The following is a 24,428-nucleotide window of genomic DNA, read 5'->3' on the forward strand; positions in this document are numbered from 1 at the left end:
TGATTTTTTTACTTGTATTCTTTATTTCATGTATTTGTATTCTTTGTGTAAATAATAAATTTTCATGTAATTGTATATTTCATGTATTTGTATTCTTTGTGTAAATAATAAATTTTCATGTAATTATATATTTCATTTATTTGTATTCTTTATGTATTTATAATGAATTTATGTAATGAATTTATTTAATAAACTTATTTTATGTAATTGTATTTTCTTATATACTTTTTATTTATCTTTTATGTTGTCGATTCTATTATGTAATATAATTTGAACTTTTTAGGTAATGGAGCCTGGTCCTTCTAATCATGTCCAATTGTACCAACAAAACACGCATTATTCACAGGCAGTATGGGATAGATCGTCCACTATAGTGTTGAGTTGTCGGAGGAGAGAGGCAACTGCACAAAGTACTATCCCATTTGATCATCGCATCATTCCATACGTTCATGAGGCGAATTTTCTTGGGGTTGCACAGATTGGTTTCATCCAACTCGATTGGCACCTGATTACTGCTTTAGTTGAGCGCTGGAGACCAGAGACCCACACATTTCACCTGCCCTGTGGGGAATGCACTATTACGTTGCAGGATGTCGCCGTATAATTTGGGTTAAGAGTGGACAAGCAACCACCGACAGGCTCACTACAGTATAACTGGAAGAACGTCTGTGAAGAGCTCTTAGACATTCTACCAGAGGATCTGAAGGGATCAAGATTGAGTATCCCTTGGTTGGCGTCCCAGTTTCCCGAATTACCTCCCGATGCCGACAACATCAGTATACGTAGGTACACACGAGCATACATCCTGCAACTTATTGGAGGATTTTTATTTGCCGACAAGTCAAATACTCTGGTGCATCTCATATTTCTTCCATTATTGTCTGATTTCGAGTACGCTGGTACGTACTCGTGGGGTGGTGCATGTCTTGCATGGTTGTATAGAGAACTTTGTCGGACTTCCAATGCACAAGCGTGGGAAATAGTGGAGCCACTGATACTATTACAAGTGTGGGCTTATAATCAATTTCCAATCGTAGCACCACAAGTCCAACTACAGGCCCCAGATCATTGGCCACTTAGTGCCAGGTATTATTTTATTTATATATTTATTTCGTTACCATTTTATGTAATAATATAAATTAATTGTATTTTTTATAATTTTAGATGGAGTGGTGTATTAGCTGCCTCTTAACAGTCAGCAAATATGTTGCTCGTATATAGGAAAACATTCGACATGTTGACGCCCAATCAGGTAGTAAATATGTATATAAATGAATATTTAAAAAAATTTATATGTATACTTATTATTATTATTATTATTATTATTATTATTATTATTATTATTATTATTTATCAGGTTATTTGGACGCCATACTCACAAATTTGGTGATCATTACCTGATTATTGTCGTGATGGTGAAGACATCTGGTTGACTATTAGCCCTCTTATATGCTTCCATATAGTAGAGTGGCATCATCCAGATCGTGTGCTAAAACAGTTTGGGATGCGACAAACGATACCTTCGTTGTCCTATACACTTCCGGAACTACACCAGATCGATTTAAGGGGTAAGCAAGACCAAGACTAGCGTCGAATCCATGCGGAGTATTTATCCTACTGGCATGGACGACATGATCGTTGTGTACAGGGAGAATTAACAAATGAGCCAGCTGTATCAGACGACTACTTTCCCTAGTACAATTCAATCACGAGGTGATTTATCTCACCAGACGACGCTTACTATTACTGCATGGTAAGATATTTCAAATCAAAAATTTTCCATATATATAATATGAATATTGTTTAATATTTTTTTTTCATTCTACAGAATAATTTTATCGGCAAAGTTCAACAATATTCAGTACAGAACAACCTTACAAAATTTGGTTCAATGTGTCAGCAAACATTGATGAACGTAGAAAGTATTATTCAACAAACAAGACGACTCAATGTTGCTGACACCGATCGAAGACGTATTCGTCGTAGACGAGCGCGACAACGAGGTGAACCTAATTTAGAGGGACATGAAGACAACCCCATGAGGAGTAAGGGTCAGGGGGTCGTTTTTAAATCCCACATTGTATCATTTTCAAATTACAAATCTCAAAAGAACTAATTGTAAATATTATTTAATATCATGATTTTTTTTTAATATGAGTGCAAGATGTTTTTATTGTAGATTAAATATATAATTAAGTTTAATAATGAAAGAATTAAGTTTAACAATTAAAAAAAAATTATACAAATTTGGCATCAACAGAGTCAAAAGTACAAATTTTATGTCCGTTGAGTTATACTAATTTTAACATTGTTTGTCCAACACATAAATTAGAATATTTGGATTACAAATTTGTCATTCATGAATTTTAGTTTTGTAAGCCAAATATAATTTTGTGTTTTACTTAAACTAGTAATTTGAAATAATAGAAGTACAAAAGTATTCAAAACTCATCTCAAAGATTTGTACATTCAAATATTTTCAAATTTTAAGCTTGTAAATTATGCAAACCTTCTAAAACTCATTCTTCTAAATAATACAAACGTAAATCATAAGAATCTAAGGGCTTCCCAATTCCAAAGTAATTTTTAGACTTTAAACAAAAAAAATTTATAAGCGAATTCGTGTACCGGGTACACGAGTTTGCTTGACCGATCAACCAGTTAGCTGATCACGGATTAAATGGACTCGTGTACCCGGTACACGAGTATACCACATAGAAATCGTGTACCGAGTACACGATTTCACTACCCTAAATCTGTCAATACTTTCCCAAAACACCTACTTTTGAAAATATTTTCCTCCAACCATATTTTTGTTATTATTTATTAAAAAAATATTATTTTTTAAAAAATCCATTATTAGAGACTTTTTTTTTTAATGGGTGATTTTTTACTATTTTTTTAAAACGTTATTCGTCTACGATGAATGGTTTACTAATCATATTTAAATCAACTTTGTCATTTTTAAAAAAAATATCCCTAAATTTTCAAAAATTATAATATTATCTTTAAATTTTCATAAATGTTTTAAAATTATCCTAAAAATAGAAAGTCTTTATATTTTTATATGAAAATTAAGATATGAAATGATGTAAGAGTGACCTATAATGAAAATTTGGATCATCATATCATTTTAGGTCAATCACCACATTTTTAAGTCCCGATTGAAATTATTGAAGAAATCCGCTCCAAGGGTATTTTTTAAAATATTTTATGAAAATTGGGGGGTAATATTGTAACTTTTGAAAGTGTAAGGGTATCTTTGAAATAAATGATAAAGTTAAAGAGTTTTAATAAAGAAAATGGTAAAAACCACCATTGAACTATGATGATAATTGCAATTACACCCAAACTTTCAATTATAAAAATTGGGCCCTCAAACTTCCATAGGTGTTGAAATTGAAATCTCAAATTATATAATAGTTATAGAAATTGGACTCCAAAATGATAAAAATTAACCCCTCAAACTTATCCAGTTGTTATAATTTCTACCATTATATAAGTTTGAGAGTCTAATTTTAACATATATATATTTTTTTAATAACAACTTTCACTAAGAAAAATGAATGAATACACGAGTATACAAAAAACAATTCACAAAAAAGAGGGCTCCCTCTACAAAAAGGGATTCAAACTATACAAAATCGTATCTATAAAATAATTACAAAATACATTCGAAATTGAAGCATAATGGAGAACATGAAATATTTCTCTAACTTCTCTCTCAACCCCATGTTATTCCTCTCACCCCACAACATCCAAATAATAGTACAAACACTAGAAAGTAGGAGAAAATGACCTCTCGATATGATCGAGGAGGAGGAACTCCTCGATCATATCTCCAACATTTCTTGGACGAGCACACATCATATCAAATTTAAGAACTTCATTTTTTCGATTAAAAGTTTGATGATATAATTATAATTACCATTGTATTAAAAGTAATTTTTGCCATTTGCTCTATATATTATAATTTAGTAAAAAAAATTGACTTAAGATTTGTACTATCCGCCTTAATTTTTCACGTACGTATTGTAAATAAATAAATCAACCACTAATCACTTATTCATGTGACTCGCTGTACGTCACCTACAGGTGAATTAAGAAAATCCGATCATAACAAGTCGTCTTCCTCTGCTCCACTGTGCTTTCGCGCTCTAATGATGCTCAAAAACTGAAACAAGAACGATCTTTTTCCAATTCATCGAATCAAAATTCTGTTTGTTTTGTACCCATTTGATGAAATTAGGGTCAGAGCAACTTTACTTTGTAAAACATTCGATTTCTGAACTCCAGTTTTCCAGCATTGCGAAGTAGAACGAAGCCCTAGAATTCGGGGAAGGTCTGATTATGGATGCCAAGGATATCTTGGGCTTGCCCAAAAATACACTGCCCTTACCCCAAGAGAAGAAACCTAGGGCTCACAAAGATGCCCAGAGAAAGCGAGATGGAATTTCTCGGGAGGTAATGTCTTCTCTGTGCTTCTGTGTTTATATGATTATTGTAATCTGGTTTCATTGCTTACAGTAGTAATGGTGGTGGGTTTTTGAATTTTAGGTTTATGCGCTTACTGGTGGTCTGGCGCCTATTATGCCCGCAATCGATACATCTGAGCTGAAGAAGCGACCTCCATCAGATGAAAAGGTTCCCCCCCCCCCCCCTCCTTTTGTGCAATACGGATATCTGGTAGTATGTCCTAGAAGTGTGGACAATAGTGAATTGAATATGGAAGTTGAGGACTTTGTTTGGTTTGTAGTCCTGTGTACTGATATGAGAAATTTGGGAAGTCCATTGTATTTGAATGCTTAATTATATTGAATCGATATGGATTTTCAGTTATTCTGTTGCCTTTTTATCTGTTGCTTGAGTGCTTGGATTATAGTCGGGTATCTTGCGTGTTATTGTTTTAAAATATATAGTTATCATGCAATTAATGAATATAGAAGGGATTGAGTCTTGGAGTTGTTCATGTTACGTTTGGGGCAAAAAAAGACTGTTGGTACATGCTAGGGGAGGTGCTGATGCCCCTTTTGGGATAAGAGCGGGGTTTGTTTGGCAAGGTTGTTGCTTTGCTGTTGCATGAGGTATTTGGTTCGAGAGAAATGGTAGAATATTAGGGGTGTTGAGTGGTCTTAGGTTGAGGTGGGGGATAGTGTTGGATTAAATGCCTTGTTGTGGGCATGATGATGAGGGGTTCCTCCTCTATCCACCTTTTAGAGAGAAAGACTGGCTTTTGTGGTTTGTCGTGGCACGTGCCTTTTTGTGGGATTTTTAGGGGGAGAGGATTAATAGAATTTTTTGAGGTATGGAGAGGGACCCTTATGAGGTTTGGTCCTTGTGAGGTTTCACGTTTCTCTTTGGGCCTCATGCTCAAAAGTCTTTTGTAATTATTCTCTAAGTAACATCTTACCTAGTTGGAAATCCTTTCTCTAGTTTTTTTTTTCCTCCTAATGCCCTTGTATTCTTGCATTGTTTTCCTCAATAAAAGCATTCGTTTCTGTAAAAAAAATTAAAAATTAAAAAAGGCCTTGTTGTGGGCTTGTGCTCCTTCAATTTGTTGTAATTATCAGTTTGGTACGATTCTTTTGGATTGGATTCTCTTTCTTTCAGTGGAGTCCCTTTGTAGAGTTATTGTATGGCAATACACATATTACCCCATGTTTCGGTTTCTTATTAAAAATAATAATAATAATAATAATAATTGAATTCAGATCGTTATTATAATGGTCATGTGATTTTCCTTCAGATTACATGGCAGTGGCTTCCTTTTACAAATTCTGCCCGAAAGGATAATTTGCAGCTTTACCATTGGGTAGGCTTTGGCACCTTTATGAATCGTGGATATTTCAATTGATTTTGTTATCGTTCAAACTCGGTCACTTTTCCCTCCTTCCCTCCAATTTTTTCCGTTGTAGGTTAGAGTTGTAAATGGCATTCCACCAACAGGTGACTATTCCTTTGCAAAGTACAACAAGGTAAGGCCAACTCCTTTTTATTTATTGATTGGTTGTTTTGTATTCTTTTAAGTTGAAATTTGACGTTTAAAATGTTTTTCATACTTAGATGAAAACTGGAAGTTTGATATGGCCATTGACATCCATTTCTGACATTGTCATTGATTATCCTATATCTTGGTGTAAAAGTTGGAATCGTTTTACTGCATACTCATAACATCCCTCCTTAACAACCGGGATAGCTTATTGTTATATCATGGATTGTATATCCCTTTTGTAATTTTATACATCAATGAAGTGTTTCTTAAAGAAGAAATATAATAATGATAAATATCTCGAACATACCAATTAATTTCTTGTTCACAATCTATAAAATATATGTATGGTTGAAGCCTTCCTCTATGGTTTTGAGCAAGAAGTTAAACGCCAATTGTGGCGAAAGGTTCTGAAGTAAAATATTCACGTTGATGGATATTCATCTTGTGGATATTCTTGAAAAGAATCATGGAAATCAATAATACCAAAACAAAAGGAATTTATAAATAAGTATTCCACACCTTTTACATATATTCACATCCTTATCATTAGTATTTATATTTATATTGGTGAAATTTTTGTTGACGCTTCTGATTTGTCAGTGGCTTTTTTGGTACACTGAAAATATTATTGACCCCTTATTGTGTGGAAACCTTCAAAATATGAAAATATCAGCTAATATTATATTCCAAGTCACGATAAAAGATCCTCCAATTCCTCTTGCTTTTTCACTCATTGTCGTGCTGTTATAATTCAGTAGCAATCCTCTTGACTTAACAACTTACTATTAATGAAACATATTTTCTTCTTTGAATATGGTGCAGTCTGTTGAAGTAGTCAAATACACAGATGAGGAGTACGAGAAGTATTTGAAAGACCCTGTGGGTATATTTGTCCCACATTTTTAATAAAAAGCATAGATAGCTCTCTCTCTCATACACACACGCAAACACACAAAGTTTCATGATATGTAGCATTTTTATGGTATTATGGTAAATAATTGTGCCTTGAGGCTCCTTTTTGGGAAAAAAAAATTGGCCTTCGAGACTCTTTAGGCTTACAGCTAAGAATTTTAAGTTTCAACGCTGTCATAGTTTGACTGTTTATATCCTATATAACAACTTATCCTTCTCTTCATACCATGTCACCATATTTTCAGATTTTATTGTAATTATGTTAAAGCTTGTAGGATGAAGTGTTTCCTGTAAGAAATTATTGTGTTGATTTTAAGGTTGACATTTTCTACAGATTTTACTTCTAATATCAATAGTGTTTTTACTATATTTTTGAAGATATAGATAAGGGAGATCAAAGAGGAGACCTATGTGGTCAATTTAAATGAGTATATTGATGAGATTTTTTTTTAAAAAAAAAAGAAAAACCTTTAGAGAAGAGCTATTCAACAATGTTCAAACATGAAATTGAAACCTTGAATCTAAATGTTAGAAGAAATCATTAAATCTTCATTAGTATGGAAATAGAATGGATTGGAGTTCTTGAAATAGCTACATTTTAGCACTTCATGGTGCTCCTTATCTATTTCTTCTGTAAATATTTTCCCTCGTAATAAATATTAATTGTGGAGCCTTCTTTGAGCATCTAGAAGACTGCCATTAGATGAACTTTGAAATACCATGTCAGTTGGTAACAGGTATTGGAGCATATCTTTTATTCATTGTTTTGGCAGTCATCTGCCACCTTTTCCTCTCATCAGTTCTGCGTCATTATTGGAACAAGACCTTTTACTGGTCAGTGTCCAAATGAGTGAGCATCAATTTGATGTTATTTGGAAGTGAAGATCACCTTGGGATGGACAATGTTCATGGGCCTCACTATTGCACTTATGTGTTAGACTCTAGATTACTGTTCTATCTAGCATTCTCTAGCATAGTAGACTCTAGATTACTGTTCTATCTAGCATTCTCCAGCATATTTCTTTATTATTTTTCTTCTGTTTTGTGGTTGAGATATTTACTTTTTAAAATGTTTTCAGTCGTGGACAAAGGAGGAGACAGATCAATTATTTGACTTGTGTGAACGGTTTGATCTTCGCTTCATTGTGATATCTGACAGATTTCCGTCAGCAAGGACAGTGGAGGAACTAAAGGAGCGATATTATCGTGGTATATGTAACTTTTTTTGGTCTATTATTTCAAGCACTCGTTTTCTCTTAGGTTGTCAATTTGTGTTGATTTTTTAATGTACTTGTTTTGGATAATTTACAGATGTACTTATGATTATTTAAAACCTTTTTACTGTAATGACTAATATTATATGTTTTTAGCATCAAGAGCAATTGTGGCTGCTAGAGGACCAACATCTCGGGAGAGTTCAGGAAATACTCCCGCCAAGGTAGGTAGTTTTTGTATTAAGTCTATTTCCAATGTTACCTTTTTAGCTTGGAGTTCTGGCATATTAATATCCTGTAAAAGATCAATGAAGCTACCTATAATTGAGGTTTCTTTGCAAATTAACATTCTGTATGATTTTCTTATTTATTCTTTATATTAGGATCCTTACAATGTCTCACAAGAGATTGAGCGCAAACGGGCATTGTCCATGGTTCTCTCCCAAACAAAACAGCAAGAACGAAAAGATGCTGAGGTCTTGATTCTCTTATGTTTTAATAAAGATCCAATAATGAATTAATGTATATATACGGTTAAGTCTAAATCTTTGTTTTCCCCTTTTCTTTTACTATTTATTGTCTCAGGTTCTTGCTGAAGCGAAAAAGATAACTGAATCACGCAGAGCCGAACGAGTGAGTTAATTTCTATGTAATAATTTTTTTTAGGTGTGGCACATGAATGCACAAAGCAGATTACAGGTTCACTTCGGGATTGGCATTGCAGGATTTCATGGTTGAAAGAAATTGCATTATTAACCTCTAGGTCTTAAGTTATTGTGCCATTAAAATCTTAGTAATAGGAATGTCATGTGGTAGGGATAACTACTCCATTGAAATTTTGCACAACTAATCTAATCTATTAGGGTACAAGACGCCAAAGCTAAAACTCTCTCTTTTTCACCTTCAAGCTTTTTGCTTTTTAAGTTGATGTAGAATAAAGAGATAAAAAGGAAATCCTCTCAAGGAATCCCATCAAGTCTTGATTAATTGATCCAAAGTTATCGATACAAGAAGACAATTACTTTATTTACAAAGAATTGAAAAACAAACTAATCTTAATCCTAGTTAATAAAAGAAACTAATCCTAATCCTAATAAACCAAAGAATCTAATCCTAATCCTAATCAATCAAGGAAACTAATGCTAATCCTAATAAATCAGAAACATAGAAGGACTACATCATAAGTATATCCATACTATCTTTTGGAAGTGACCTATAGCCATTCTTTAAAATAATATTAAGTTTAGGAATACTGTTACCTTCTGTCCGGACATCCATAATGTAACAAAACTTTATTTTAGTGGTATGTAATTTCTCAGTGGTATCTCTCTCTCTCAAAATATCCACTTCTCCTACTTTATCTTTTATTATTTGCATTTGCATTTTCAAAGTGGATCAGAGTTTTAGTTCAATTCTGAAGAATCTTGTGAATGTTTTTTTTAAAACAATAATTCCATATTATAAATAGAGCAGGTTTATGATCTTGGTTTCATGAATGTTAGGTGGCTGAAGAATCTGAGTTACCTGTCACTTCAAATGCTGTCCCAGAAGTTACTGAAAGGGTTGTCGTTCCTAGAGATACTGTACCATCTGTATCCAATGTGCAGCCCCCTCCTCCGGCAGCCGTACCTTCAACGGTAGTGGCAGATAATGCTTCTACTCTTGCATCTCTTCGCATGGTATACAGCCTAGAGGAATCATATTTAGCCTTTGCCTGTATATTTTTGGAAGTCTTTTTTAGCTTTTTTTTTTTCAATATTATTTTGATAATTCTGTCAAAGAGGTTTTTGTGCTGGATTTTGTTCTCAAAGCTTTATTAATCTATACCAATATATGAAATTTGAGAATGTGGTCTGATGACTGATCCCTACATTTCAGCTTCCTGTATACTTGAGAACATATGCACTTGAGCAAATGGTACAAGCTGCAAGCTCGTCCGCTGGCCTTCGGACTATCAAGCGAGTTGAACAGACATTACAAGATCTTTCGGTTAGTTTCTGGTTTTGTTAAATCCAAATTCTTCCTTTCTCATAAAGTGATGAATTGTGGAAGATTTAATACTGGTTATCAATTTTATAGCAGCTCATGAGAAGAAAGAAAGAAAAGACAGCAAATTAGAAATTTTTCTCTATGATTCGAATTTATAATCTTTGCTACTAAGAGCACCTAAGTAAATATTGTTGTGGTCAAATGATCTTTTTCTTTTTTGTCTTTTTGAGAAAAACTCGTTCCAATTGGAAGTGAGTGCAGAGGGTGAATAATTTCAAAACTCTTTTGTATCTCAGAAATACTTATACCTACCTCATGAGTTGAATCAAGCATATTGTGTTTTTGTCAGTCTGTTAGACTTTCTTCAGTAGTCATTTCCCCTGAGTGCTCTTCATGTTCTAGAGTTACATAATTACTATATTAATCACTCACAGAAGTTTTTTCTTTCCCCCTCCCCTCCTTTAATCTTTGTAAATAGGTTAATTTAAAACCCAGGGTTCCAACAAAAGCTGTCTGTGCAGAGCATCTTGAATTAAGAAAAGAAATATTGACTCTATTGAATCTTCAAAAGCAGGTACAGTTTTCTTTTTTCCATATGCATGTCCCAGCGGTAGCAAATTTATGCACATCAAACTTGCATTAACATACAGATCACAAATAGTAGATTTGATAATTATTTTCTTCTCATTCAGAGAGAATTCTCATTAGCGGCATACTTGGTTGATGCCATGTGCCTATAACGTAGTTAATTCTAATTTTTATTGTCATTTCCTTTTTCTTCCAAACAGTTGCAAAATAAGGAGGCAGAAGGTTCTTCTTTCCGAGAAAGTCCATACACCGAGGCACCTGGCACACCTAAGGTCAGTAGATGTACTCGCTTTCTTGAGCACGGTAATTTCTCATATCTGTGAATCTATAACTCTTCCTCTTCTAACAGCATTCTTGTTATGCTCTGGTGCAGGATCGCACTTTTATTGCTGATTCTATGAGTTTTGGAGGTAAATGGATACTCTAATAGAACTTCTATATCTGGCCTTACTTTTATTGCTGATTCTATGAGTTTTGTTCATTTAATTCTTCAGTAATAAAGGAAAGAAGAAATTTGAAATTTGAAATGTACGTTTATATTCAGGGTTCTAGTTCAACTCAAGGATTAGAAGTGAAGTTTATGTTATTTCCCTTAAAATGAAATTTAATTATTTTTGTCGTCCTCGTGGAAGTTCATTTACATGTATGTGTTTCTTTTGCTAGGGGAAAGGTTTGGTAAACGGGATCAAAAACGCAAGGTATGTTGTCAACTATTTATTTTGTTATTTCTTCTGTCTTCCTACCCTGTATATTTTTTTTGTTTGTCGAATTCTTTTTCTTATTTATTACTTTTTTCTACCCATCGTTGTTAGGCCACTGGAAGATTATCTGAAGCTCCATCATCACCGGCTCAATCTAAAAGGCCAAGAAAACAGAAGGGATCCGATCTGTGATGCTCCCAGGTGTGTTAGAACTTTCGCACATATGGTTGTATCTCCAATATTTTATGCCTAAAATTCCTCTCCTTTTTTGCTTTTTACCCTTTTGAATGAAAAAGAAAAAAGAAAAAAGCCTCATCTCCATTCTATTGGTGTTTTTGAATTGAGATGTTAATGATATTTTAATGCACGTAAATCTATGATGGCTGTTGTATGGTTTCACCATCTTACAATTTTTATTACAATGATATGCATCTAAAAGGAGGCTGATGCTGGAGCCGGCGGCTTTCACTGGAAGGCAGTGGAGAACATTCTTGTCTAAACTGAACTTTGATGCTGGTTTGGTTAAGAGACGCAATTTTCCTGGTCATTTGTGCAATCGAGTTAACGACGGTCTGTTTACCTCATTTATCTTCATCACAAAGCCAAAGCTCGGGTTTTCTTATGTCCATTAGCTAGTTTTGTCATGAAATGCTGATAGTTCTCTTAATATGATTGTGTATTATATGTAAATCTACCAAGAAATGAGGAAAAATCTCTTTCATTACTTTCATTTTTGTGTACTGGTTTTCTTCAATCTAACCCTTTTCAGTAGGTTTAAAAGAATGATGATGCAATTATTATCATCTTTTTAATGTTGACCCATCAACATATATTAGCAGGAGTAAGTTGTCTGTTCAAGCTCCTTGGTAATTTAGAGAGAATATTGATCCAAGGATATAAAGTTCATGTGAATCTGCTATATCCGAACAAAATTCTGTGTGGAACAGTGTTTCCCCTCCAAAATAAGTGTACTTTCTTTCTATGTGCATAAGATATGGTCATTAATAATATACGTACCATTTATTGTACAAGAGATCTTTACATGCCTATTCTGAAAAGATGAGCACCAACTTTTCAATAAATGCAGCAGCTATACATATTCTCTTTACTTCAAAAACTTGAGGAAATGTTAGCCTGAAAACACAACGTGTGTAATATCTGGGAATCTCTCCTTAATGGCTGCTTTTACTCCTGTACCAATAGATTCAGGACCCTCATACTTTACAAGGCAATCGCCACCATTGATCGATATTACTTCCACACTCCCGCCGTAGTTCCTTATTGCTGGTCTCAATATGTCAAGGTGACTATTTACTGCCTGCATTAGTGCAACATCCAGGATAAATATTAATTACCTAACTAATTCAGCTCTCTCGGTTTTTATTTGAACGACATCATCAAATTTTGTATTTGTTCGTGTATAGAAAACTCACCTCGGGTGTTGTCTCCTTTGGCACTTCATCATATACTTGGCATATTTCCTTCACTGAATCTCCAAACTTCTCCTTCAGCACTCGTTCAATTCCCATCTTCATGGTGGTTGTTGAGCTAGGGCAGCTACCACATGCTCCTAAAGATTGTAACAAACATTTTTTAACTAAAAATGTTTATAGTTACTAACTTTTTGTTTTGTTTGTGACTTTGTGGGAATACAAAGCAGTTAAACATCAAATCAACAAATTTCTTATTCGCACCCTGAGATGAAAGGAAGAATTGATTGTGTACACATGTATTCAAGATATTGATTGTGTAATGTATACACATGTATTCAAGAATTGATTGTTGTCTCACCAATCCTTGGAAGCTATTAACACACTGTCTTCAAGACATCTACACGATAGGTCAAATCAACTGCAAGATCTCAACAATCATTGCTAATTGATGTCAGATATTGCTTTGACAGGGTTACAGCTTACTAGGAAATCAATCGACACACCCAATTGGGTACATGAGGGTGCCACGTAAGAGTTGGAAATGGAGTAAAGATAGGGAGTGCATTTGCAGGCTCAGGTTTGGTACTAGGTAGTGCGACGCTATAGATTAGTTTCTCCCCTATAAGTTGGTGGCACTTTGGAGAGTCAGTTTATCTTTAGTTAGCATTTCTTATGTTAACTGGTGTATTGATAGACGTCACCATGTCAAGTGCCTTGTGAGCAGCATGGAGGTGATTTTTCCAAGGGAACATGGGTATGCTACCTGGAGTTTTTCCTCCCACTTATCAAATGCTACTAGTCAGGTTTGTTCGTGATGCCTTGAGAGGGGTTTAAATCACGTAGGCTTGAAGGATAAATTCACAAACTTGGGTCAACATGGGAATAGCTAAGCACCCTTGTATAAGTGGCAACTTTTTTGGGTTGGTGATTCATCTACACTAAAATCAGATCAAGATGATGCTGAGTAGGCCGCTAGAACTGATGGAAACATATTTTCAAGTAGAATACAAAGGCTGGAAAATAGTGGGGCTTTTACCTGCACCCACCTTCTTTCCACATCTTATCTAAGGTACATCCACTAATTGGTATAATATAGGTATAAAAATCTGGGAGACCAAGGTCCCAAAGAAAATTCGGGTCTTTGCTCAGGTAATTAGCCGTAGAATATTAAACTCAGGTCTCTACTACGAGATGTCTAACAAGGTAGACACTGCCTTTTGTGGAGACATTTTACACCTTATCGAATAAGAAACTGATAAACTCCATGTACGAGATGAAGGCACTGTCCAAACCTGACCTAGACAAAGATAAGAAAACAAATGCTCTCCAACTAGTCGATAAGGAAAATATTTAAAAGAATTGCAGAGGTATTTGCAGGAAAGAAGCCAAAAAGCTATATTGATCTGCAGTCCGTTCAAATTTCATGAAAACCCTACCCATGTCCTAAGAAACGTCCCTATTCAGAGTATACCAGATCTCCCACAAAGTTGGTTAAAAGTGTTCAGAGACAAGTGATATTAGGCCTCTTCATATTGTGCAGGCTTGGGGTAGGTTGGGGCAGCAGATCTTCAAACAATGAAAAGGCCAACCAAGACTCTTGGCAATGGAATAGTGAGCATAAAATATGATCAATCTTGGATTGCCTTGTCACAAACAATACACATATTAGGATCGAGGACCTGGGCTGTAAAAGAATACCATGTCTTCATGAACCCTCTCAGTTGCTTTTTGAACTTCTAAGTTCTAAGTACCAAGGTCACAGAAGTAAAACTTCTTTGATGTTCTCAACTTCTAGATTGTTTTTTCAAATTTCACGTCTAAGGACCCCAGAACTCTCGGTGTAAGGATTTTCTCACAGTATGCTTCTAAAATATTTGGGAACTTCTTCCTTCAATTAGGTCGGAAGCATCCTTTAAGATGGCCAAATTTCTTGAAAGAGATTTGAGAATTTAGAAATGTCATCCGGTTTTATCATAGGAAGAGAAAGCGAAGGCATGGAGATCTAATTGGTTTTAAGGTTGCTAGTTTAGCAGCTTCCACAACTTTTCCAACTCTCCCTTTCTTTTCCTATTCTATCAGTTAAGGATCCTTTTCGTGGTCTACCTTAAGATAATATAAGAAGATACCAAATGATCTATTCTCTTCTCTGGTAAATTCTTTTTATTTGATAGAAAGAAACCCTCACAAAAGGAAAGGAAATTCATATCCATCTGTACCGAGTCTAAACTGTTCCAAATTTCCACCAGATTCAGAGCTAATGGAGAAAGATTCTACTCAGGAAAGGATGTATAAGCTTCAAACTGGAAAAGTTGAAGAAGTTCTAATCATTGTAAATAGAACTGCTGCACTAATCATTGTGAAGCGGGGATGAAAGAAATGATGGAAACTCAAATCTCTAACGATTACAAACTGGCCCCTCAAAACTCTCTTGAGACAAGAATGCAGATACCACTAATAACCATAATGTGTAACAGATATTCAACAGCATTTGCTAGACTATAAAGTACCAAAAAAAAATTTTAAAACAAAAAAAAAAAAAAACTCCCCCACATACGCCAACAGCAACCAATTGTTCAGTTCCAAAGATTTCAATACACAGAGTTAAATTAACAACGAAACTATAACAAACCCATTCAATTCAATGAGATCAGAATCCACCCACCAACGAGTTTGAGGGAAACTACTCCGTCTTCAATAGACACAACATCGACATTTCCTCCGTCGGCAATTAGATAGGGCCTTACATCCTCGAGAACCAAGTCCACGTTTCTGATGGTCAGTTCAAATTTCTGGGCGGAGTACAGCCCTGGTGAGGAGCTCGTAGAGGGACTCGAATTCGAAGCTGAAGCTCTAATGGCTCGTCTGGGCGAAGCCCTTTTCAGGGAAATGGGTAGTTGATGTTGCCCATGAGCAAAAGGTGTGTATTGGCGATAATTTGCAGGAGTTTGCGAATAAGAAAGAGGGGTTTTGAGGAGGCCGGAGGTAGTTAAGGACGCCATTGATGAAGAAGAAACGATGCGGAATTTAGCCGATGATGAGGAATTTGTTCGGCAGCCTCCGAAAGAGAAAATTGGTATTTATTGAAAAATGGTCAGAAATAACCCCCGAATTTTTCAATCTTTCGAAACTAGCAAACCTTTTTAAGATACAGGTGAGATCGACACTGTGATTTTAATAAAAAAATTAACTTTTTCATTTTATATTTTGGGCTTTATGAGTGGAATTTTGTGCGAAATGAATTCTAAGATTCTCCTAATTTTTTCTATTATATAATCTTTCTAAATTTTATACTAAATCTGATCTCTTTTCAAAATCTCTTAAATTTTGTTATCTTTATCAAATCTTATTTTAGAATTTTCCAACACTTTTGCCCAATTTCTATTTCAATCATATGAATTCCAAATTTTCAAATAGATTTTTCAAATGGATCTCGCAGTGTCATTTTTAAATTTTGGAAAAGTTTTTTTATTTTAGTCTTTAAACTCTAAAAATATTGTTCTATCTTGGTCTCTAAACTTTTAAAAGTGTTTATTTTAATCTCTATTATTAAAATTATGTTAGCTCTTCAACATAAATGTGAAAGAACTTTTATTTTGGATGATTATGCTCTAACCTAGGAAATACATATATTTCTAACTATGTAGAGCATCGGTATCAAATATGGATACGTCTAGATGATTTGAAATATCTGATTTTTTTTCAGATACGCATATCGATACATGAAAATGATACGTGAATCAATTTTTTTCTCAAATTTAAGCCCAACCACTTAAAAAGCCCCACCCACGATTTTAAAATCATAAAATATAACTTTTTTTATTTTTAAAATCACTTGAAAACACACTTTTAATTACTCAAAATTAATTTAGTTTTCAAGTTCACACTTTTAAATGCAATTTTCATATCCTCACAATTAGTCTTGAAGGATTATGTTTCACGGTGATTTTGAAAATGACAAAAGTGATTTCAATCGTTTTAAAATCACTTCCAAACATAAAAGTACACTTAAATTGAGCAATCCAAAACAAACTAAATTAAAAATGATAAAAACATTAAAAAAAATAAAAAGACCTCGAAATGTAATTAAATTTTCATTCTTCCCTTCTCTCTCACTATTTAAATCATGATTCACATCTTTCATCCTCAACTTCATTCTTCGATTTTCATCTTCTACTTCTTTACGTGTCTTAGTTTTTTAGAAATTAATGTATCGTCGTATCCTATCGTATCCCTATTAGTGTCTATGTTTCTTAGAAAACCATTTACAAAGAAAAAAATAATAATAATTCAAAACTTTACAATTTTTTATCTGACATTAAACTCTTGTTTCAAAACATTGAAATGACTAAAAAAACATATACTGAGAATAAGCGATTTCTGTTGTCACCATATGGCTCTGTCACAAATCCCATCTGTCACTCACTGATCTATTCATGTCATTGCCTGAAAAACAAAAAATAAAGGGTGAGTGTTATCAGTAAGTGACCCGCTACTGGGCCCTCTAGGTTACTTATTAGCTAGTTTATCTAAGCATCGATGTACATCGTCATATCAGTCGTTGTTATCTTGAATGAGTCACATATCAGTCGTAAACGTGATCCCAAAGGAACACGTATCAATCCTAGTGTGTGACCTAAAGGTCCACAAATCAGTCATAGACATTAACCTAAAGGAACATGAATCAGTCATAGACATGAACCCGAAATAACATGACTCAGTCATAGACATGAACCTGAAGGAACATGAATCAGTCATAGAGATGAAACCGAATGAACATGAATCAGTCATAGTGTGTAACTCAAAGGTCCACAAACCAATCATAGACATGAACTCGAAGGAACATGAATCAGTCATATGTGTACACATGCATAGATAAGAAAAGCTAATAAGAACCCTATAACTTAGCATGCATCAGTTTCCATATAACTCCTGTGTTATATTTTACAGTCGTTTATCTTAGGAGTAAAATTTTTAGTATATCCTCATGGTCCAAAATAGTTCAATCTATTTGGTCAATGTCATTCATGCAGTTCAATTAGTCATAATTTATGTCCAAACAATCTAGAATAATCAGTCTTAACAGTCTCAAGAAATAGTCCAAGTAGTCTTTAAGTAAACAGTCCAAGTGGTTGGGACAACTGGTTCGACGGCGAACTAGTAGAAAGTCACTTACCTTAATATAAATGAAGTAATCAAACTCTGAGAAACTTCTTGGTATAAATCCCAAATTAATCTTCAATGTGAAAATTTCCTCATAATCGACCTTAAAATTATTGGACAACTTACTTTTGATTCAAAAATCCCTCCGAACCTTCAATTCAAATCCAAGACAATATGGGTAACATGAGTTTAGTCTAAGCTTAATGGGAACCCATAATCTTTTGAAGAAAAATTTAGAAACACTTACTAAAATCTCCAAAATCAATCTTTGATAACGTTGGACAACACGCTATGTTTATTAAAACGCCAATTTGATGCCCAAATACATGAGGAATATAAGTTTAGGCCAAGATAGAACTCTAATTGACCTCCCTTTGGAGTGAAGTGAATAGTTTGGAATAAGGTGGATGATTGTATTTATAGAGAAAAAATAATCTTAATCCCAAACTTATTAATTCCATAACTTGAAGTAGTAGATAGATTAGATTTCCTCTTTAAATAAGACATTTTCTCTAATTTGGATGTCCATATTTTAATTAATAAGAAAAATCCATAATCTAATTAATTGAGAATCCATATTCATTTTGAATTAGAAATTTCACAATCTAATTATTAGAAGTTCCATAACTTAATAAATTTAAATTAAATCCAAACTTCTCTTATCAACTCAATTTAAATTAATTATCTTCTCTAATTTGGATCCAAACTCCAAAATTAAAGATGATAAAATTTAAAACCACACTTTTTTCTTCTTAAATTTCAAATTCCTTTTAATTTTCAAAATCCTAATTCTTTTTCTTTTCTTTGTTTTCAAATTTTTATCCAAAATAATTCCAAAAATTATGAATCTCTCAACAAATTAATCTAAAATCAATTAACTTCTCTAATTAACTTAATTTTGACTCCAAACCAAAATTAAAGGAACATACAATCCAATATTTGAGATAAAATTACATCATTCCAAATGTTAATCAATTTAAAAAATCATACTTTCTCCCAAGTAAATTAATACAATTTCCCCTTAAATTGAATTAAAATTTCAATTCTTTACAAATATCTTTTTATATTAATTATCTTGCCTCTCAAATTAAATTTTTAGCCCCATTTATCAAAATAATACCCAAATATTTCGAGATAATTTAATGAAAATTACCTGAAAAATCCGCGATGTTACATTCTTCCCTCCTTACGAAACTTTCGTCCTTGAAAGTTCAAGTCCTTAAAGGGATCATGATACATTGTCCTTATCTCATTCTCGCATTTTTAAATTGCTTCTTCAGACTCATAATTATGCCAAAGAACATTTAACTCCACATTTCAGAAAATATTCACCCTCTACCATGAATTGTATAACTTATTTGAGACAATTTCATGTTACTCTTTAATCTTAAAACAAACACATATCACCATTTATACCTTCCTATGCACGAGTATGAAAATCCCACTTAAATGAGGCTCTTGAAGTCCCCATATACTATCGAGCATTTATCATTCAAAAATACATCACCATGACCTCATAATAGTTGTAACCATTGCCTGATGCCAGTTTCTAAGATAAAAACTGTCATGATTGCATACATCTATATCGAGAATGTCCACACTCCATACAGTGGGTCACTTCACTGTCCATGCAACAGAAAACATATCTCTCATGGCATCTCAAGTCCAAGATTCAGAATTTGGTTCGGTAACTAATTGCTCTGACAATCCCCTGTAACCTAGATACACCATCATATTCAATCCGTAACGGTTGATACAAAGTCACATGAATCATCTTTTTTTTCCTAATAAACAAAACCAATGTGCTCCAAGGCAAAACATTAAGGCACGTATGAAACATTGCTAAATGGTTCTTGTATCAGTGACTTAGGTTATTCCAACTCTACTAGAGTCCTTCTATGAGGAGCCTTAAGGATAGGAGTTGCTCTCAAGTCAAGTTCATCTCTAGTGCTAGGGGTCATTCTGGGAGATCAAATTTACTCAACCTTAATACTCATATAAATTTTTTCTTACTTAGAGCTAGATTACTTTCACCTTCGAATCAATTTGATGGCTTCATTAATTCCTGTTTTAGATATTCATGTCCACGATCAAAACCTCTAAACCTTGCTAATACCTTTCAACGTCTTCCCCATCTTTAACGAAGCCTTACCCTTTCCATTTTCATAGTTTCTAGCAACTATTGCTACTAAACATCATTTCATAAAACTTTATTTCCTCCGACTCCACTATAATCTGAAGAAGATTGCTAAGCACTCTTCCAACACACGATAATCTAGCTTAATCAAATTCTCATGCTAAAACTGAGTTCCATGACCAATAGCTTAGGCAGAATATTCATTCAACCAACAAATACTAAGATCCAAATTTCCAAATAATAACGAGATTGTTCATACCAACTCCAAAGGCTCGTAAACACATATTCACTATCTCGGACACCAAACTGTTGGGATTGGTATCCTCATTCTCCCGGAGTCTCGTAGTTTGTAATTTGTACACATTGTTGTGAATAAAATAAGAGTTATTTTATTTGGCATTTACCCGTATCTAATAAACAAAGCTCCATAGTTATCATATGTAAACTTAAGCACATATATGAGATATACAAGTGGATCATGCCTTAAGTGATAACCTAAATATGTATGTAGTATAAGGAGTAAGGAGGGATACCTGGTCCTGGTGACACTACGGATACGGCTCGCTTTGTAGAGGTTTGCAAATATTATGAACTACTACAAATGGTAAATCCTAACAATTCATGTGTAGACATGCGAGCGGGGGTGTCTTATACAAAGAGTTTATATAAGACCGGACCACGAATTGATTTGTCTCTATATATAACGTCGTTGATACTAGAGATTTACATCTCACCTAAACGACCATAGGTGACATAACCTCAATCCTGAGTGTTTTGGGAACTTCTGCCTTTGAGGGTGGTCCTTTGATTAGTATGGGTGAGAGTGGCCAAATTGTCAACTTAACATGCCAACCTTTTTAGGGACTTGCCTGGTCTGGGAGTTAGAAACTCAGTTATACAATGAAATTAACTCATTCCCCGAAACAAGGGCAAGTAGGTAGATTTCTTCCTTAAAGGTTGATTCTGGGTCTTGAACATAGTGGCTACATCTTCTCTTTGGAAGAGAGGACTCAGTCATAATAAGACTATGACTTATGTTCATTAGAGGGATCAGTGGTACTTAAGAAGTTAGATGTAATTATAGGGACATAACGGTTATTAACCCAACTATACTTACGAGCGATCTATGAAGAGTTATCACACTGTTGATTGGTTGATATGGACACATAATATATCCGTGGTAAGGAGAGTTCAGCTGTCGATCTTTAGTGGAGTACCTGAAAGTTAACTAGTGAAGGATTAATGTAAATGATATTTACATTAAGTACCATGAAATAGAAAAAAAGCTATGATTTATATGTTTCATGAGATGAAATATTAAAACTATAGGTTATAAATATAGTATGGTAAGTTGGTCATCATATATAGTTATAATAATATTAGTTATTGGATAATTATCTCCTTTTCTCTAATAACCAATTGAGTGGGAGGATATTGGTGGTTTCATGATAATCGTGAGATAAAAAAAAAAATGTTTTCCTAAATTTAGTATGATTTGAGATATTCCATTATGGGAAAGAGTTCTCACGGAAAGGTTGTCAGGTGAATGAGATTTACTAAACGATAGCCGAAGAGAGACTATACGATCGTGGAGTGACACTACATGACAATTCACTCAGTTGGCCGATAGCTAAACAATCGTGGAGCTTTTACTAAACGATCGCATAGCATTTGTTAAACGATTGGGCATCATCTATATGATAGACCTTGTCATCTCCCACTTGCTCAATCGTTTACACGATTGTCTTCCTCTAGTCTCTTTCTCTAACCAAGTCTATACAAAGCTCACACTTCTAGATTATCACACCGAAAATACCAAGATAGCCATTGTGGTGGTATCGTACTCAACTCAACATAGTTTGAGATTTTTGGAGGTCGTACATTGAGTTCGCGGTGTTCGTGTGGTGGTTGCTGATTGATCGTGATCTTGGAGATTGCTGAGTTCGAGTATTCGTGAGTTGTTGTCTTGGTGATTTTACGAGCGTTCAAGATTGAGGGTATTTGAAGATGAGTTTTCAAAGGTATGATAATTCTTCCCTTGATCTTTGTAAGCATGTTGTGATTTCATATTGTGCAAAACCTGTTAGTTTGCATTTATTGACTGTAATTTTTATAACATGAAGAACCAAATACCTTATTTTACTCGGTCCACCAACTTCGACACCATGAAAGTGATCATGGCCTATTTATTCTTCCAAAATTTCTCTTGAAACCTTCTGACTCTAATATCTAGTAATCTTTAATAAAACTAAAGTATCTTATTCACCTCTTTCTTATCTTACAAATCAACTTTAATCTCATACCTAAGAATGTGTACCTTGTAGTACCACCAATTTTATTCTTTTATTGAAAATCTCAATATTATTCCTCAGTGAGTTTTTAGTTCACCTACTTTATTCTATGGCTTAACTAAATAGAACATTTTCTTTCTTTCTTATCATAAGTCTATAACACTTCATAGTTCTATCAAGTTTCAATATCTTTCAATCGAAATATATGTTCGTTTCTAACAGTCCTTCCCTGAATTAAACTACGCCAAATGACCTTATTATGATCCTTCTTTCTTTTTACAATACAAAAACAAAATAGCCATCTCATGCTGACTTCTTTTAAGTCATTAAACTAGCAATGATAGTCATTCAGTACATAAAGCTTAGACATGAAGACTTTTAAACACATTTTCCATAAAATATTTAATGAAAGAACATACATGGCGAGGACGAAGGATCTATAGTTAGCCATAAAGGACACAAAACCAAGACTTACATCCTAAGTCAGTCAACATAACCTAAAATTTAGGCTTTGATACCAACTATAACGATCCAACCTTTCAAGTACTCTAACAAGGGTCGTTACGACTAAATACATATTTACATTCAAAACATTTTGACTGTTAAAACAAAAATGTATTAAAACAGGGATAACTATTTCAATTCATTTTATTAAATAAATATAAAATAAAAAAACATTTAATTGGGCCCCTAAAACCATCTACAAAGAAAGAAAAAAAAATCAAAACTTTAAAATTTTTTGTTTCACATCAAACTTTTGTTTCATAACATACAAATGACTAAAAAAAAAACATAAACTGAGCAGAAGCGAATTCTGTTGTCCCCATATGGCTCTGTCATGGATCTCATCTATCACTCGTCAATCCATTCCTGTCATTGAAATACTCAATAAGTGACTCACTATTGGACCCTTTAGGTTACTTGTTAGCTAGTTTATCTAGGCCTCGGTGTACACCATTATATCAATCATTATGATCGGAAGGAGTTACATATCAGTCATACACATGATCTCGAAGGAACACACTTTAGTCATAGTACGTAACCTAAAGGTCCACAAATCAGTCATACATGAACTCAAAGGAACATGAATCAGTCATAGACATGAACCCAAAGGAACATGAATCAGTCAATGTATACACCTGCCCAGATAAGAAAAGCTAACGAGAACCCTATAACTTAACATGCATCGGTTTTCATAAACTCCTCTGCAGTCATTTATCTTAAGGGTAAAATTTTTAGTATATCCTCAATCAATAATACATTCATCATGGTCCAAAATAGTCCAGACCAATCCAATCAGTTAATGCCATTAAATTATGCAGTTCAATCAGTCATAATTTATAGTCTAAACAGTCTAGAATAACCAGTCAAATCAATCTTAACCGTCTCAAGAAATAGTCGAAGTAGTCTTAAGTAAACAATCAAAGTGGTAGGGACGACTGGTTCGTCTTATAAATGAAGCAATCCAACTCTCTTCGCTTGGGAAACTTCTTGCATAAATCCCAAATTAATCTTCAATATGAAAATTTCCTTAGAATCGATCTTAAATTTATTGGACAACTAGCTTTTGATTAAAAAATCCTTTTGAACCTTCAATTTAAATCTAAGACAATGTGGGTAACATGAGTTTAGTCCAAGCTTAATGGGAGCCCATAATCTTTTCAAGAAAAATTTAGAAACACTTACCAAAATCTCCAAAATCAATCTTTAATAACGGCTATGTCTGTTAAACTCCAATTTGATACCCGAATACATGAGCAATATGAGTTTAGTCTAAGATAGAACTCCAAATGACCTACCTTTGAAGTGAAGTGAATGGTTTGAAATGGGATGGATGGTTGTATTTATAGAGGAAAAACAATACTAATCCTAAATCATTTGGGATTCCATACTTTCAAGTAGTAAATAGATTAGATTTCCTTTTGAATAAGACATTTTCTCAGGTCCATATTTTAATTAATTAGGAAAATCCATAATCTAATTAATTTGGGAATCCATATTCTTTTTTTAA

At 33.8% G+C, this 24,428-nt stretch overlaps 2 protein-coding genes and 1 pseudogene across 3 annotated transcripts; 2 read left to right on the forward strand and 1 right to left on the reverse strand.

Annotated features, from left to right (window-relative positions):
• The first annotated feature begins 286 nt into the window (after positions 1-286).
• On the forward strand, positions 287-4,178 carry LOC150033666 (serine/threonine-protein phosphatase 7 long form homolog; annotated as a pseudogene).
• Positions 3,866-12,126, forward strand: LOC120086135 (myb-like transcription factor family protein). Of its 2 annotated transcripts, none has more exons than XM_039042598.2 (17): positions 3,866-4,464; positions 4,558-4,644; positions 5,747-5,812; positions 5,916-5,975; positions 6,815-6,871; positions 7,984-8,113; positions 8,275-8,342; positions 8,502-8,594; positions 8,704-8,751; positions 9,621-9,797; positions 9,997-10,107; positions 10,586-10,681; positions 10,896-10,967; positions 11,069-11,105; positions 11,359-11,393; positions 11,508-11,597; positions 11,836-12,126. In XM_039042598.2, exons 1-16 carry the CDS (start codon positions 4,351-4,353, stop codon positions 11,586-11,588), a joined length of 1,332 nt encoding a protein of 443 aa, XP_038898526.1. In that variant the 5' UTR covers positions 3,866-4,350; the 3' UTR covers positions 11,589-11,597; positions 11,836-12,126. The 2 variants fall into 2 exon arrangements, with proteins under 2 accessions (XP_038898526.1, XP_038898527.1); XM_039042599.2 differs by having other exon boundaries at positions 9,621-9,755.
• A 219-nt stretch (positions 12,127-12,345) lies between these two features.
• NFU1 (NFU domain protein 1) lies at positions 12,346-16,065 on the reverse strand. The gene is made up of 3 exons (XM_039042600.2): positions 15,492-16,065; positions 12,830-12,966; positions 12,346-12,714 (listed from the first exon to the last, which is right to left on the reverse strand). Exons 1-3 carry the CDS (start codon positions 15,826-15,828, stop codon positions 12,526-12,528), a joined length of 663 nt encoding a protein of 220 aa, XP_038898528.1. The 5' UTR covers positions 15,829-16,065; the 3' UTR covers positions 12,346-12,525.
• Positions 16,066-24,428: the final 8,363 nt, after the last annotated feature.

Source organism: Benincasa hispida, chromosome 9 (assembly GCF_027475165.1).
Source record: "Benincasa hispida cultivar pf3 chromosome 9, pf3_genome.v1.1, whole genome shotgun sequence".
Classification (NCBI taxonomy): domain Eukaryota; kingdom Viridiplantae; phylum Streptophyta; class Magnoliopsida; order Cucurbitales; family Cucurbitaceae; genus Benincasa; species Benincasa hispida.